This window comes from Sturnira hondurensis, unplaced genomic scaffold (genome assembly GCF_014824575.4).
Source record: "Sturnira hondurensis isolate 20B ecotype Veracruz unplaced genomic scaffold, ASM1482457v3 Scaffold0018728, whole genome shotgun sequence".
Taxonomy (NCBI): domain Eukaryota; kingdom Metazoa; phylum Chordata; class Mammalia; order Chiroptera; family Phyllostomidae; genus Sturnira; species Sturnira hondurensis.
The window spans coordinates 19,944,998-19,962,605 of record NW_028091359.1 but is presented as its reverse complement, the minus strand read 5'-3'; the positions used below and the strand labels follow the sequence as shown (position 1 = coordinate 19,962,605).

The 17,608-nt window shown below is 40.8% G+C and overlaps 1 protein-coding gene across 2 annotated transcripts in view; it reads left to right on the top strand.

The window, feature by feature from the left end:
• Positions 1 to 17,608, top strand: part of SMG6 (SMG6 nonsense mediated mRNA decay factor) — a 235,905-nt gene that overhangs the window by 15,413 nt on the left and 202,884 nt on the right. For both annotated transcript variants that reach the window (XM_037070398.1, XM_037070399.1), the window contains exons 7-8: positions 2,013 to 2,123; positions 2,532 to 2,744. In XM_037070398.1, coding sequence (XP_036926293.1) covers positions 2,013 to 2,123; positions 2,532 to 2,744 — 324 coding nt within the window. The remainder of the gene's footprint in view (positions 1 to 2,012; positions 2,124 to 2,531; positions 2,745 to 17,608) is intronic.

The following is a 17,608-nucleotide window of genomic DNA, read 5'->3' as shown; positions in this document are numbered from 1 at the left end:
TATTCTTAGAGAGTGGGGAAGGGAGGGGGAAAGAGAGGAAGAGAAATATCAGTGTGTGAGAGAAACATTAATTGGCCCTGACTGAGGACTGGGCCCACAATCCAGCCTTGTGCTGTGACTGGGAATCAAGCCAGAGACCTTTTGGTTTGTGGGATGCTGCCCAACCAACTGAGCTACACCAGTCAGGGCCCATGTTACCCATTTTTAAGTGTACTGTTCAGTAGTGTTAAGTACACTTACATTGCTGTTCAACCAATCTTCAGAACTCTCCTCATCTTACAAAACTGAAACTCTGTACCTATGAAACAACTCTTCCCCATTCTTCCCTCCTTGTAGCCTCTGACAACTACCCTTCTACTTTCTGTTTCTGTGAATTTGCCTGTTCTAGGTACTTACATAAGTGGAATCATACAGTATTTAGTATTTGTCTTTTTGTGACTGACTTAGTTTACTTATCATTATATCTTCAAGGTTCATTCATGTATTAGAATTTCATTCAACTTGTATTAGAATTTTCTTCTTCTTGGAGAACATTATGCTAAGTGAAATAAGACAGGTGGTGGGGAACAAATACTATATGATCTCACCTTTAACTGGCTCATAATCAACAAAAGAAAAAAAAAACAAACAAAATATAGCCAGAGACATTGAAGTTAGGAACAATCTTAACAACAGCCAGAGGTGAGGTCGGAGGGGACAGAGGGGAGAAGGGTTTTTAGCAATTACTATAAAGGACACATGGACAAAACCAAGAGGGAGGGTGGAAGCAAGGGAGGGAGGTGGGTTTGGCTGGGATAGGGGGGAGTTATGGGGGGGGAAATGCAGACAACTGTAATTGAACAATAAAATAATTTTTTAAGGTTTTATTTGTTTATTTCTTTAGACGGAGGGGAGGGGAAGAAGAGAGGGAAACATCAATGTGTGGTTGCCTCCCACACGCCCCCCCACTGGGGCGTGCCACCTAGGCATGTGCCCTAGACTGGGAATCCAACCAGCAACCCTTTGGTTCACAGACCGGCGCTCAGTTCACTGAGCCACACCAGCCAGGGCAACAATAAAATAATTTTTTAAAGAAACTTCCTTCTTGCCCTGGCTGGTATAGCTCAGTGGATTGATCGCGGGCCTGTGAACCACACAATCGCAGTTTGATTCCCAGTCAGGGCACATGCCTGGGTTGCAGGCCAGTTCCCGGCAGGGGACTCACAAGAGGCAACCATATATTGATATTTCTCTCCCTCTCTCCTTCCCTTCCCCTCTAAAGATAAATAAATAAAATCTTTAAAAAAAAACAAAAAAAAACCCTTCTTTCTTAAGGCCAAATAATTCTCAGTTGTATGTATATACAACATTTTGTTTATCCATTCATCTCTTAGTAGACATATTCACCTTTTAGGCATTATGAATAATGCTGCTATGAACATGAATTACAAATACCTCTTCAGGATCCTGCTTTCAGTTCTTTTTGGTGTATACCCAGAAGTGGAATTTCTGGGTCATATAATTCTCAGTTTTTTGAGGAGCTCTCTCATTTCCTCATCTAACATGGGAATGATAATAACTGTGTGGCAGTGTCCTTCCTTAGCTTAGAGATAGGATCTATGAAGTGGTGATCTCTCTTGCCTTATTTTAGTTATGCTTACTCATTGGTATTGCTATTGTTATTTATAATTTTTAAAAACAATAAATAAATGGCTAGGTGAGTTGAACATTTTTTTCTCTAAAAACAAGACATAATTGGCATTTATATTTTATGAGGCTCTTTATTTTTTCCCCCTTATGAATACTTGGCTGAGAGTACCTCTGCATATAAGGAATAATATTGTGCAAGACAAGATCTTTCTGATATCATTGCCATGGCTTTTTCCACGGATAACATTCTGATTTTCTTATTGAAATTCCTCACAGCTTGGGGCACAGGTTGGGAGAAATAATAGGGTTTCTTGGGTCAGCTGACTTAGGCCAGACTCATGAAGAAAATTGGTTGACTCAGTGTCTCTGACCTCTTTCTACAGAGGAGGAAGCTTGATGCTGTCTATTACTATATGCGCAGTTTAGCTGCCAGCAACCCTATCCTGACTGCCAAGGAGAGTCTCATGAGCTTGTTTGAAGAGACCAAACGAAAGGTGAGTGGGGATGAGGCAGAATCATTCCTTCCTAGAAGAATGTGTTTCTCTTAGTGCCTCTGTGTCCTTTCAGGAATGACAAATAATGTGGTCAAGGGGTCCCCCTGGGCTGTACTGATGGAAGTCAGTCAGTGCCAATGCAAAACCAAACTTGTCTTTAGGAGAGCTCTCTGGGGCCCTTGGGTGTACAGGTTTCAAAGCATTTAGTTTATAGAATTAATAACTTTTATGAGACAAAGCAGATCATAGTCTGCTCCTTGTTTTTAATTTTAATTTTGTTACTTCGGAACTGTGGCAGAGTTTTTACATTTTATAGTCCTTGGGCAACAAACTCAGGTGAGGTAAGCACTTGTCTTTACTAGCTAAATCCTTGGAGAGTCTGAGCTTGTGTGTTTGTATGCTGTACAGGCAGAACAGGTGGAAAAGAAGCAACATGAGGAATTGGAACTGAGCCCTGAGCAGTGGCGGAAAGGAAAGAAGTCTACTCTCCGGCATGTTGGCGATGACACTACTCGCCTGGAGATCTGGATTCATCCGTCCCATCCCCGCTCCTCTCAGGGCACTGAGTCTGGGAAGAATTCCGAGCAGGAGAATGGGCTGGGCAGCTTGAGCCCCAGTGACGTAAGTTCCTAAGGGTGATGTAATGAGCAAGAGGAGATGAGTAAGTGTGGGTGCCCTGGGACACACAACTATGAGGCTCACTGCACAGTCACTGCATACATATTTATTATGCGCTTCCCTCTCTCACCACCACGTGGCACTGTAGAATTTAGTAAAAGTAATTTTTCTAAATGAAAATTTACTTAGTATAGGATAAAAATTTTTTGCTGCTTTGGATTTGAGTGAACAATATGATTCTTTTGGATTCAGTGTGGGATTTGGGGGAAGCTAGGAAGAGAGAGCACAGTAGTTAGAAAACTACAAATGGCTATTTCATTAGGCCTTGAGATTCACAGTGGAGTGGGTGGTGGGATAAACTGGGACCAGATCTTGAAGGGCTATGCAGTAAATCATTTGATATTTATCTGAAGGCAGTAGCGAGCTACTGAATGCTTTAAGTAGGGAAATAACATGTTATACATATTTTAGAAATACAACTCTGGCTGCATGTGAAAATTTGTGAAAAGCTTGGCAAAGACTAGAACTAAGAACAGTAGGTGGGTGCTCCAGTCATCCAACATGTGAAGAGGATCTGAACCAGGAAATGGCTTTGGATCGAGAGAAGTGAACAGATACAAGGCATATTAGGGAGGTAGATAACCCAAAGGACTTGATTGGGCATGAAGCACTGTGGGAGAAGAGGGAGTCAAAAGGAGCACCTGGGTTTCTGGCTTAGCAACTGGTTGGGTGATGGTCCATTCTCTGAGATAGGGAATAGAGTTGGTACTAGTGGAGTTAGTTTTAGAAGATGCTGAGTTTAGTTTTGGACATGTTGGAGTTTTTATAGGACATTGAAGTGGAGAGTTTTAAAGGCTAACAAGATATCTGAAGCTGAGGAAAGTAGTCTAGGTCAGAGGTGAAAATATTTGAAGATATCCTCTTGTAGATGCTAATAAAGTCATGAGAGTAGATACAGTCCCTTTAGGAAAAAACGGAATAATAAGTAGGTTAAAGATCTAAGAAAAAAGGAAATAGAAGGCAGGGAAGAGAGGTCCTTGCAGAGGATGGGAAGGGAGTGGGATTCAGAGCACAAGTGAAGGGATTAACCTAGAAAAGGGTGAGAGATCCTTCTTTCTTATGCTTGAGGGAAAGGAAGAATAGATTAATTGGGGCTGCAGACAGATTTGTGGGTATTGTAGGAGGAAGATGAGGGGGGCCTTTTTAAAAAGATATTTATTTATTTTTAGAGAGAGGGGAAGAGAGGGAGAGAAACATCAGTTTGTGAGAGATACATTGATCGGTTGCCTCTCCCACACTCCCGGTTGGGGACCTGGCGGCCTACAACCCAGGCATGTGCCCTGACTGGGAATCAAACTCGTGACCTTTCTTTCAGTTTGCAGGCTGGCACTCATTCCACCAAGGGACACCAGCCAGGGCGAGGGAGGGCCTTTTTGATGTTTTCTATGTTCTCTTTGAAGTTGGAGGCATGGTTGTCTGCTAAGGATGAGTTAGTGATGGGATAGGAAGACTGTTCCTGTGTGGTTTAATTTAAAATTTTTATTTATATTTTTGTATTTTTCTTAGTCTTTAGCTGTATTCTGGATGACTTGGAAAAAGTCGTTGTGTATAAATGAAATTGTCAACTTCTGATGTGCATAGTGTGCCTGGGTCCCCATACGGTGAGGTGTCTCTGAGGAGTTGCTGTAGTAGTAGAATCCTTTACTGCTGCCCTCTTCCAGTTTGGATATTACAGTCCCGGGACACCTTTTTGAATAAGATAAATTGTTTTATTGTGTTAGCTCCACTGTTTAACAATCTAAAATGAAAGTAATAATGACAATAAAGCCATTTTATAGCTTTCTTTGGCCATGGCCTAAAGGTTAGAGATTATTCCTCATAAAGGTTAGATCTTTTATAATATGACCTTTTCTTCCATTAGGTTTTTAATTTATTTTTCAAGTAATGTGTTTGTAAGTTTGTGTTTAAGACTTTATTTATTTATTTTTAGACAGAGGCGGAGGGAAGGAGAAAGAGTGGGGGAGAAACATCAGTGTGTGGTTGCCTCTCATATGTCCCCTACTGGGAACTGGCCTGCAACCCAGGCATGTGCCCTGACTGGGAATTGAACCGGCGACCCTTTGCCTCACAGGCCCGTGTTCAATCCACTGAGCTACACCAGCCAGGGCTTTGTTTTTATTCTTATGTGCATTTGAGAAAAGGCATTTTCAGCATGTGAGCTGTCATTAATCCATTATAATTTTATTAATTATTTTAACATACAAATATGTGAATGTATAAAATTATTTAAATAATTGTACATGTATGTGGAGTAAAGTGTGATAATTCTGTTTTCTGAACTGTTTGTGAAACTTTATGTATTTTCAGTCTGTGCATCATTTTTGAGTAATTTTTACTTCCCTTAATTTCTTTTAAATTTACTGTGATTTTGGGCTTTTAGTTCTAGACTACCAGCCCTTGAGGCAGAAGTCTGCAGTTTCATAGCTCTTCATTTAACCAGTCAAAAAACCACACTGTGTTTTTTTTACCTGCTTTCTCAGGCCCAACTCAGCCTCCCATATTATTTTATTCTTAGATTAGGCCCCAAGAACTCAGCTTGCTTTCTGTGTTCCTCAGAACTTAGAGTTGATGGGAGTGGGGATTTATTCACATATATTTGAGTGATTAGGCATTAGGGATACAGAGATTAAAACAACCAAAAGTGATCTTCAACCTCAGGAAGCACTCAGTCATGTGGGGAAGACCCAGCAGCATAAATGTATGGTTATAATGCAGTGTTCCAACTGCTGTGAGAAAGGTAAACATGAGAGACAGAGGGAACATGCAGTCTGAGCACCTAGTCAGAACGTGGTTAGGGAAGGCTGGGATGGAGAAGCGTTTTGCAGCTGAAAAATGATGTAAAGGACATTTCCACTCAGAGGCACGGAAGCTTGAAAGAGGCATGGCTTAGAAAACTGCAAGTAGTTCCGTATGGCTGGAGGCTAGGATGTGGGAAGTACTCTTCCTAGAGATTTGAGTCATTCTTTACCCCTTCTTTTCTTGTACCCCCACATCCAGTCAATACCAAGAGCTATTGAATCCACCGACTAAACAGAATTTAAATCCATCCACTTTTCTCTGTTTCCACTTCTACCATCCTAGTCCAAGCTCTCACTTTAGAAATCCACGGACTTTTGAAAGAAATTCCTAATGGCCTTTCCACATTATTTCTGGTCCTCCTTTGGCCTTTCTTTTTAGACAGTAACCCAAATGAGTTACCTGATCATGTCACTTCCATATTTTTTTATATTTTTTAAAGATTTTATTTATTTATCTTTAGAGAGGAAGGAAAGGAGAGAAGGAGAGAAATATCAATATATGGTTGCCTCTCGTGAGTCCCCTGCTGGGAACTGGCCTGCAACCCAGGCATGTGCCCTGACTGGGAATTGAACCGCGATCATGTGGTTAGCAGGCCTGCATGCAATCCACTGAGCTACACCAGCCAGGGCTAGGTCCAGAATTTTTAGCATAGTTTATGGGCCCCACATGATTTAGCTTCTGCTGTTGCTAACCTTATCTTACACTTCTCTATCCCTCTTTGTTGTTCTCTGGACATACTGCCTTTTTCCTTGAAGGGCCCATGCTCTTTTCTAGTCCTTTGACTGTTGGGCATTATCTCTGCCTGCAATGTTCCTCTCTCCTTATCAGTCCCATTTTTGCTTATCCTTCAGTCCTTAGCATGAATATCATTTCCAATGCCAGGTAAGTTTTTCCTGATTCTTGAACCTGCTTTTTTCCCTTTTGTGATACCACATTTCTTTTTTTTTTAAAGATTTTATATACTTTTTTTTTTAGAGAGACAAGAATGGAGAGAGAAAGAGTTGGGGAGGAACATCACCAATGTGTGGTTGCTCCTCATGTGCCCCCAACCAGTGACCTGGCCTGCAAACCAGATGTGCTCTGACGGGGATTGAACTGGCAACCCTTTGGTTCACAGGCCAGAGCTCAGTCCGCTGAGCCACAACATCCAGGACTCTTTTTATTTTTTTTTCAAAGTATATTTTACTGATTATGCAATTACAGTTGTCCCATTTTTCCTCCCCTTTATTTCCCTCCACCCCCTTCCCACCAGCATTTCCCCTCCTTAGTTCATGTTTATGGGTCGTACATACAAGTTTTTTGGCTTCTACATTTTCTATACTATTTTTAACCTCCCCTTCTATTTTGTACCTACCATTTATGCTTCTTATTCCCTGTACCTTTTCCCCCCTTCTTCCCACCACCCCCACCTCCATAACCTTCCATTTGATCTTTATTTCTGTGATTCTGTTCCTGTTCTATTAGTTTGTTTAGTTTCCTTTTTTTTTAGGTCCAGTTGTTAATAGTTATGAGTTTATTGTCATTTTACTGTTCATGTTTTGATCATCATCTTTTTCTTAGATAAGTGCCTTTAACATTTCATGTAACAAGAGCTTGGTGATGATAAAGTCTTTTGGCTTGACCTTATCTGGGAAGGACTTTATTTATTTATTTTTTAAATTTATTTATTTATTTACTTATTTTTAGACAGAGGGGAAGGGAGAGAAACATCAATGTGCAGTTGCCTCTTGTGTACCCACATTGGGGACCTGGCTTGCAACCCAGGCATGTGCCCTGACTGGGAATTGAACCAGTGACCCTTTGTTTCATAGGCCAGCACTCAATCCACTGAGCCACACCAGCCAGGTGGGAAGCGCTTCAACTGCCCTTCCATTCTAAATGATAGCTTTGCTGTATACAGCAATCTGGATGTAAGTCCTTGCCTTTCATGGTTTTGAAATCATGTAGGGTTTTACCTTTAGGGTTTCTTTTGAGAAATCAGTTGATAAGTCTTATCGGAACTCCTTTGTAGGTAACTGTCTGCTTTTCTCTTGTTACTTTTAAGATTCTCTCCTCTTTTTTTAAAATATATTTTATTGATTATACCATTACAGTTGTTCTATTCCCCTCCCTTCATTCCCCTCCACCCGCACACTCCCTCCCCCACCATTCTCCCCCCCTTAGTTTATAACCTCGTGTCTCAAGTTCTTTAGATTCTATATTTCCCCCACTATTCTTGCCCTCCCCCTTATCTATTTTCTACCTACCATCTATGCTATTTTCTGTGCCTTCTCCTCCTCCCCACTCCCCTGTTGCTAACCCTCCATGTGTTCTTCATTTCTATGGTTCCACTCCTGATCTAGCTGTCCTCTAGGTTTGCTTTTGTTTTAGGTGTGGTTGTTAATAACTGAGTTTGCTGTCCTTTCACTGTTGATATTTTTCATCTTCTTTTTCTTATATAAGTCCCTTTAGCATTTCATATAATAAGGGCTTGGTGATGATGAACTCCTTGAACTTGACCTTATCTGAGAAGCACTTTATCTGTCCTTCCATTCTAAATGAAAGTTTTGCTGGATAAAGCAATCTTGGCTGTAGGTCTTTGGATTTCATGACTTGGAATACTTCTTTCCAGCCCCTTCTTGCCTGTAAGGTCTCTTTTGAGAAATCCGCTGACAGTCTGATGGGTACTCCTTTGTAGGTGACTGTCCCCTTATCCCTTGCTGCTTCTAGGATTCTCTCCTTCATTTTAGTCTTGGCTAATGTAATTATGATGTGCCTTGGTGTGTTCCTTCTTGGGTCCAACTTCTTTGGGACTCTCTGAGCTTCCTGGATTTCCTGGAAGTCTATTTCCTTTGCCAGACTGGGGAAGTTCTCCTTTATTATTTGTTCAAATACGTTTTCCACTCGTGGCTGTTTCTTTCCCCCTTCTGGTACCCCTATAATCCGGATGTTGGAACGTTTAAAGATGTCCTGGAGGTTCCTAAGCCTCTCCTCATTTTTTTGAATTCTCATTTCTTCATTCCTTTTTGGTTGGATGTTTCGTTCTTCCTTCTGGTCCATTCCATTGATTTGAGTCCCAGTTTCCTTTCCATCGCTATTGGTTTCCTGGACATCTCCCTTCATTTCAATTAGTTTAGCCTTCATATGTTCCCCTAATCTGTGACTATAATCAACCAGTTCTGTGAGCATCCTGATAAACAGTGTCTTGAATTGTGCTTCTGAGAGGCTGGCAATTTCTCGGTTGCTGAGAGTTATCGGCTCTGGGACTTTGAGTTCTTCTTGCGCCATCTTTTGGGCTGTTCATGCCTGTTGTGTAGCAGGATCGGAGCCCTAGGTGTTCACCAGAGCAGGGCTACTCAGTTGCTGGGTTGTGACACTGTATGTGGGCGCGGGGTCAAAGAGGAACAATTGTGTCCCGTCTGCCGTCTCCTGCTGCAGCCCCCACAGGTGCGGCAGCTGCCACCATCACCGGGCCCACGCGTTTTGTCCCACTGCACATGAGTGTGCCACCACCATCAGCCCTCACCCCCTGGGGCCTGCGTGGTCCATCTCACTGTGCGAATGTGCGACCATGGTCAGTCTGCCCCACACCCTGACTGGGTCCGGGCCACTTGCGCGAGTAGGTCTGGGGATCTGTCCTGCCCGACTGTGCTCCGCTGCTGGCTCCGCCCCTCTTACCGTCCCTGTTGAACTATTACTTGTAGTCGGACTTCTGTATAATTCAGTTTTCTGTTTTTTGGCTGTGTCTTTGTTCTCCAGACCTTTGTTGTATTCAAACTTGGTTGTGGGAGAAGGCACAGTGTTTCCACCTATGCCTCCATCTTGGCGGAAGTCCAGATTCTCTCCTCTTTAACCTTGGTAATGCAGTTATGATGTGCCTTGGTGTGTGCTTTCTTGGGTCCAACTTCTTTGGGACTCGCTGAGTTTCCTGGACTTCCTGGAAGTCTTATTTCCTTTGCCAGATTGGGGAAGTTCTCCATTATTTCTTCACAAATGTTTTCAGTTTCTTTTTCTTCCTTTTCTCCTTCTGGCACCCCTATGCCAGATGTTGGAGCATTTAAAGTAGTCTCGGAGATTCCTCAGACTCTCTTCATTTTTTTGAGTTCTTTTTTCTTCATTTAAGATTTTATTTATTTATCTTCAGAGGGGAAAAAAAGGTGAGAGAAGGAAATATCAATGTATGATTGCCTCTCATGAGTCCCCTGCTGAGAACTGGCCTGCAACCCATGCATGTGCCCTGACTGGGAATCGAACCGCAATTGTGTGGTTCTCAGGCCCACGCTCAATCCACTGAGCTACACCAGCCAGGGCCCAGTATAGTTTTTTTTATTTCTCTTTGCATAGCCTTCACTTTTTCCTCTATTTTGTGACCATACTCAGCCATTTGTGTGAGCATCCTGAATACCAGTGTTTTGAACTGTGCATCTAATAGGTTGGCTATGTCTTTATCACTTAGTTCTTTTTTTGGAGTTTTGATCTGTTCTTTCATTTGGGCCATATTTCTTTGTCATAACAGAGCACCTGTTATGTTGTAAGGGGTGCAGTCTTAGCTGTTTGCTAGGGCAGGCCAATCTAGGTTGCTGCGTTGCGGTGCTGTATGTGGGTGAAGGGTCCAAGACAGAACAATGCCATGTACTCGGCTTGGTGGCTTTCAGTCACTTCCTCTGCTACCCAGATCAAACTGGGCCCTCTTAATGCTGTTTCCCAGATGGGTGGGTTTGTGTACATTCTAGGACCCTGTGGGTCTCTTCAACGAACGTTCCTGTGAGGCTGGGAGTTTCTCCTGCCACCTCAACCTCCACAGATTTTTACAGCCAGAGGTTTTGAGGCTTTTTTTCCCTGCACTGGAACCCTGTGTTGTGTGGACTACCTTGCTCCCCAGTTGTCTCTCCCTCTTGGTTTATCTGCATACATAATGTGGGACTGCCGATCGCAGCCTCCCTCACTCCATTCGTTCAGCCGACACCTTGCTGTGAGTCCTCTCCACCGGGGCTGCCTGTTCTCCTCTCCTACCAGTCTGAATGAATGTTTCTTCTTTCAGTCTTGGTTGTTGGACTTCCATACAGTTCGATTTTCTGACAGTTCTATTGGTTTTTGTTTTAAATTTGTTGTCCTGTTGGCTGCACAAGGAGGCAAATTGTATCTATGCCTCTATCTTGGCCGGAAGTCATATCACTTTTCTGTTTTAGGTGCAACTTTATCTTTGTTGGTTAGGTCTTGCCCTTGCTAGATTTGAACTTCTGTGAGAGTGGGGTTTATATTTATTGTAGTGTTCACTGCTTTATGCCTAGTGCCTGCATATAGAAGATGCTAAATAAATCTTTTTTTAAAAGATTTTATTTATCTTTTGAGGGGAAGGAGAGAGGGAGAGAAATATCAATGTATGGTTGCCTCTTGTGTGTCCCCTGCTGGGAACTGGCCTGCAACCCAGGCATGTGCCCTGACTGGTAAATAAATCTTAATTGAATATATAAATGAGGGGAAGAACAGTGAAAGATGAGGCTGGAGAAGATAGGAGGGATCAGATCCTTTATAAATATTGAAAAGTTTTCATTCATGTATTGAAGATTTTAAGCAGAAGGATAACATCAGATTATGTAACAATCACTCTTTTTTAATACTTCTAGTATTGGAAAGATTTAAAGGAAATTTTAAAAATTGCACACGTACCACCAATTCATTGTATCTTAAGCAATAACGTACTTAAAAGTTTAAAGTGACAGTCACTGGTATTCTTGTCTTCAGAGATACCACAGTTAACTGTTGGATGGCGATTCTCCCAGACCTTTCTGTAAACATTTATGTGTGTGTGCATATTCACACACACTCATAGATACATGAAATGTATTTTTAATAAAGTGGGGTTATACTATATATATTAACTACAGTTTGCTTTTTTAAGACATGTTTGCCTGTAGAAGTGGGCTTCAGAGGACTGCAGCTTCTGAGTTACTGTGAAGTGGTGGTTATTCGATATTAGATGGGCAGGTGAACACCAAACGTGGATAGGTGTGGCTCGTAACACAAGTTCGCATGGTGAACTGCAATAGCTGTTCTGTGTATTCCTATGCAGCTCAGTTCAGTTGGGTTCAATGTTCTGTGTTCACCTGGTGTTTCTCATGAACAAAGTCACACATGAGTAAATGTAAAATTTGTGTTGTGGCCATATTGTTTTCTAATATATTGATCACAATAAAATGAATTCTTATTTTCAAACCAAACATAGCAGAGTTGACTTTATTTCCACTAAGAAGAATACCTTTTCTTAGTGTGTTCTTATTATGGCTGCATGATATCCCATTATAAAGATGTATATCATTTATTTAACTCATGTGTATAATGTAAATATATTCTGTTCATTGCTTGTTCATTTTAGTTGTCCTTTTTGGGTGATTAGCCTTAATAGAAATTGTTCCTTTGCCAACTCCTAGAGAGTTTCTAGCATAAGCTACTAAAATTCAGATCCATGAATAAGAAATAAAATTTGGCTTCAGATGGTTGTTAGTAATGACAGTAAACTCTCCACTACTTTGTTATCTCTCCCAAGCATAGGCTTTGGATCTCTCTGTGAATTTGAATGGCTGCAGGAGGTTAGCTTGTGGGTTGTTGGTTTTCAGCCTCGAGATGTGGTTTGGGTTGCAAATGCAACCTGGGAAGGGACTGCCAACCTCAACTGTGAGTGGCATTGAGACTATTGAGACTTCCATTTAAACTATTGAGACTTCCATTTAAACTCTTCTCCTACGAGCTAGGCCACTCAAATTTAATTCACCAGGGTTCCTAGCATTTTTTATTTAATAGATATGCCTTCTGGTATGCCTCAGTTTTCTTTGGAAATCAGAAAAGAGTATGGCTTAGCACATACTCTTGTTACTGATAGTGAGTTAATTAAGGATATTAAATGATAGCACCAGGAATAATTTTTACACTGAAAAACAAAGGTCTCTGATAGAACTACTGAGGGTTTTCTCAGATCTGATTCCTTCATTAGTATTTTGAATAGAATGGTTACACATATGTGTCCACTGTGGAAAAATGAGCAAATAAGAATGGGAGCCTTTGATGTTTGTCTCTCAAACTTTAGTGAGTTCTTATTGTTTGGCATGATTCGTTTACCATTTCCAACATTTTCTTCAATGACTGTGACTATTGTACCTACGACATGCTTGGTGCTGTGTATAGAAATACATCTTTAGACAGGTGAAATGTCATTGTGTATTTGGCCAAGCTCTTCCCAAATCTTCCTTCTCTTTTGCCCCCCTGAATGTGTGTTTAAGTGTTTATATTGGGCTGTACAGTAGCACCTAATACCTGTTATTTGGCCTCTTATTTGAATTAAGCTTATTTCNATGATTCGTTTACCATTTCCAACATTTTCTTCAATGAACTGTGACTATTGTACCTACGACATGCTTGGTGCTGTGTATAGAAATACATCTTTAGACAGGTGAAATGTCATTGTATATTTGGCCAAGCTCTTCCCAAATCTTCCTTCTCTTTTGCCCCCCTGAATGTGTGTTTAAGTGTTTATATTGGGCTGTACAGTAGCACCTAATACCTGTTATTTGGCCTCTTATTTGAATTAAGCTTATTTCACCCACCAAATATTATTGTTTGCTTTGGTCTTTAACTTTTGTTCCTTGTTCTTCTGTCACATTTCATTATTTATTTTGTTTCTTTGCACAGTATCTGTTTTAAGGACTTGTACAAGTTTGGAATTTAATGCAGTTACCCCTGAGTTTTTGGAGTAGAAGGCTGTGTTCCAGGTCCAGTGCTTAATGAGACTAAAGTTTAGTTTACCTGTCCTACTGTGCCAGCTTTGTGCTAGGATTGTAAAAATGAACATGACATTGGTATTTCTTTTGAGAGCTTAGAGTCTAGTGTATGGGTCAGCAAGCCTTTTCTTGAAAAAGGCCAGATAGTGAATATTTTAGACTTTGTAGGTCATGTGGTCTTTGCTACAGAAACTCAGCTCTGCTGTTGTAGAGTTGGAGTAGCCAAAGACAATACATAAATGAGTAAGTATGTCTGTGTTCCAGTAAAACTTTATTTACAAAGACAGGTGGCAGGTTACATTTGGCCTGTGGGCCTAGTGTGCCAGCCTCTGGCATCAGTTATATGTTCTATAAAGCTGTCACAGACACCGAATTAGTGAGTACTGAACCATTGCTCCTAAGGAAAATGCAGGCTAGGCTCCCATGAGCCTCTGGTTATAAGAATTTCATCAGTATGCAACCTTGTTTTGTGTATGTTTTTGTTTAAAGACACACCTTATTTAGTATTGTCGTTGACTAATTAACATTGAACCTCATGGCCAGCAGCAATCACGCTCAAGCAAACTAGTGTGACACACTTTCTTTAAGTGATTCTTTTTTTTTAAAGATTTTATTTATTTATTTTTAGAGGGGAAGGGAAGGAGAGAGGGAGAGAAACATCAGTGTATGGTTGCTTGTCGTGTGTTCCCTGCTGGGAACTGGTCTGCAACCCAGGCATGTGCCTTGACTGGGAATCGAACTGTGATCCTCTGGTTCGCAGGCTCGAACTCAATCCACTGAGCTACACCAGCCAGGGCGTGACACATTTTTTTCCATAAGGCATACTACAGCTGCCTTGTGCCTACACAGCATTCCAGTACTACATTTGGGGACCATTTTAATCAACAAAATTACCAACAGAAAGCACAAAAATGTGAAAAAATGTGGCACTAAATAGATCGTGAAAAGGATAATTGTTTACAGTATGAGAGCTTGAACAAGAAGCCAGAGTCACCTATTTGACCTCAACTGGGAATGTGTATTGGGCACCTCAAATTTTTTGCCACTTTGTATATGTCCACAAATGATTGTGAAAGTACCATGAGTGTAGATTTGGGTGTTACTAGTAAGTTTAGTGGGGAGGTGAATTCACAGTTTGAAATCCATAGATAATGAGGACTGACTGGTTTACAGTAAGAGTTCTGAGGGAGGTAGGCATTGGTTATCATGGAAACCCAAAGAAGGGCACTTGGTCCAATCCTGGTGGAGGCATAAGTTTTGAGAAGGAAAGCAGAGCAAATTCAGAAGGCTTCCTGGAAAACTTAACTAGGCAGAGTGAGGACAGACTGTTTCAGGTAGAAGGAACAGCATGAGCAAAGAGAGGAGGTGTGACACAGCAAGGTGTTTGCTTGGTATCTAAATCTGTGGTCACTTGGAGGATAATGTGAGAAAGTTGGAATGGTAGAGAGACTGATGACTCTTCCATTGAAACCACTTTCTTGTGTGGTGCTTGGTATGCATGGGTGGTGATCAGTGGGCTTATTGTGGTAATAATTTGTTTCTGGAATTTCTCATTGTTTACTTGTGTCTGTATTGTTAATTCAACAAAAGCAACACCATTCCATTCATTAAAATTTGTGGGGTGGGGCCCTGGCCAGGTAGCTCAGTTGCTTAGGATGTATTCCCGATATACCAAGGTTGCTGGTTTGATGCCCAGTAAGGGCACATACAAGAATCAACCAATGAATGCATAAATAAGTTTAACACCACTGAATGTTTCTCTCTCTCACTCTCTCTCAAATCAATAAATTAAAAAAATTAGAAAAAATTTTTGGTAGGGTGGAAGTTGACTGAATTTTTTGCCCCATAGTCTACTGATTAAAATTTGAGGAGTATTCTTTCATTTTTAAAAAGATTTTACTATTTTTTTAAAGATTTTATTTATTTATCTTAGAGGGGAAGGGAAGGAGAGAGGGAGAGAAATATCAATGTATGGTTGCCTCTCATGCGTTCCCTGCCAGGAACCGGGAACTGGCCTGCAACCCAGGCATGTGCCCTGACTGGGAATCGAACCTTGATTGTGTGGTTCGCAGGCCCGCGCTCAACCACTGAGCTACACCAGCCAGGGCAAGATTTTACTATTTTTAAAGGGAGGGGAAGGGAGGGAGAAAGAGGGTAAGTGAAACATCAATGTGTGCTGCCTTTTGTACACCCTCTACTGGGGACATGGCCTGCAACACTGGTTCACAGGCCCACGCTCAGTCCACTGAGCTACACCAGTCAGGGCCTGAGGGATACTCTTTTTAGACAGTGCTTTTAGGCATTCTGAACCAAACATACAGAAGATTGTCTCTGTGTCTTGGTTGTTGGAGGAAATTACCACTGGCTCTGATTATTAAGTAGGGCATTTTTTCTTTCATTTTGATATTTTTATGGCTTTAAAAATTTATAAAGCCAATGCATGCTTATTATAAAAAAATTGGAAATTCAGGTAAACAATATGTTTTTGCCACCTAGAGATAATCACTATCGATGTCTTAGGATATGCTCTTCCTGCATGTTTATACAGAACACAGCATTTAGACTGGAAATGTCTAATGCCATTAACCTGGGAAATCAGAATAGAAAAAATGCACAATTATTAACCCAGAATCTGGTTGAGAAAGTGGTATTCTAATTTTTTAGGTCAACACAATTATCTAAATCTTGCTGTTGATGAAAATAATACAATTAGAGTGATACTATAATGTCTTCCTTGTCATGTATAAAAAGACTTCTCAAGACACATGAATGAAGAAGGGTGAGTTCAAGAATCTTTGATTCTGAAAGTGCCCATTTCATGAAGAAGCATCTTGGAATAGTGATAAATTGGGGCATGAGTGGTAAATATGAAGTCCTTTGGGCATAAAAAGTTTGTGACTTTGTAAAGCTGGATTTCAGTTGAAGGAATTTGTAGGCAGTAATGTTTGGGTTGGTTTCTAGGTCAGTGGGAATAGAGACTGAAAAAATCTAGTGGAGAAATGATTGCCTTTTAAAATATATTTTAATTAAAGAATGCCCTGGCTGATGTGACTCAGTGCATTGAGTGCCAGCCTGTGACCCAAAGGGTGGCTGGTTGGATTCCCAGTCAGGGCACATGCCTGGGTTGTGGCCAGGTCCCCAGTGTAGGGTGCATGAGAAGCAACCACACATTAATCTTTCTCTTCCTTTCTCCCTTTCGTCTCCTCTGTTTAAAAATAAACTAAAGTAAAAGTCTTTAAAAAATGAATATATTTTAAAGAAATATTTTAATAGGTAATATAATTATTATGTTTGCTTTTATATGTGTGTGTGTGTATGTGTACAATGGTCTCCCTTTTCTCACATTGTTAGTGGTGTATCATACACATTGTTATTTATCTTTGTTCACCCCATCCCCCTGCATATTACTATTGAACTTGACAGATCCTTTCACGAACAGTTGCCTGCAAGTCCATTGTGTTTCTCAAGGGGCTGTCAGCTGGATAGCTTTCATTAATTGTATTTGGGCAGAATAATGCAGAGAGGTTAACAGCTTGGGCTTAGGAAAGTCCTAGGTTCAAGTCCTAGTTTTATCAGTTATTAGCTATGAGATTTTGGGCATTTTCCTTAACCTGGTGGAGTTTTAATTTCCTGATGTGTAAGATGAGATAATGCATATAAAAGTATGAATGGCATGCTATAACTTCCTATATATTGGTGGTGGTAGCTGTTATTTACTTATTATATTCTTGTTATAAGATCTTTTAAGCTATTAAGCTTATTTTTGCATTTTTTTACTGTCTCTGACCAAAATAAACAATGAAAATGAACATGTGTATGGTAATTCACAGACTGATAGCCCACTGTCTAAATACAGACCTGTTTTTGACTGGAAGAATTTTATTTAATAATGGAAAAATTTAAACACGCAAGAGAAAATATTGATAATATAATGAGCCTCCATACACCTGTCGCTCATTCAACAGTTATCAAGATTTTTCCACATTTGTTTCAGCTTTCCCTTTTCCCCATCCCCATTGAAGTATTTTATTTTATTTTATTTTTTTAATCCTCATCTAAGGATATGTTTATTGATTTCAGAGAATGAGGAAGTTGGGAGGGTGGAGAGAGGGAGAAGCATCATTGTGAGAGAGAAATATTGATTGGTTGCCTTCCGTACACACCCCAACGGGGGATTGAATTTACAACCTAGGTATGTGCTCTGCTCAGGAATCAAACCCACGACCTTCTGGTATGCGGAACAATGCTCCAGCC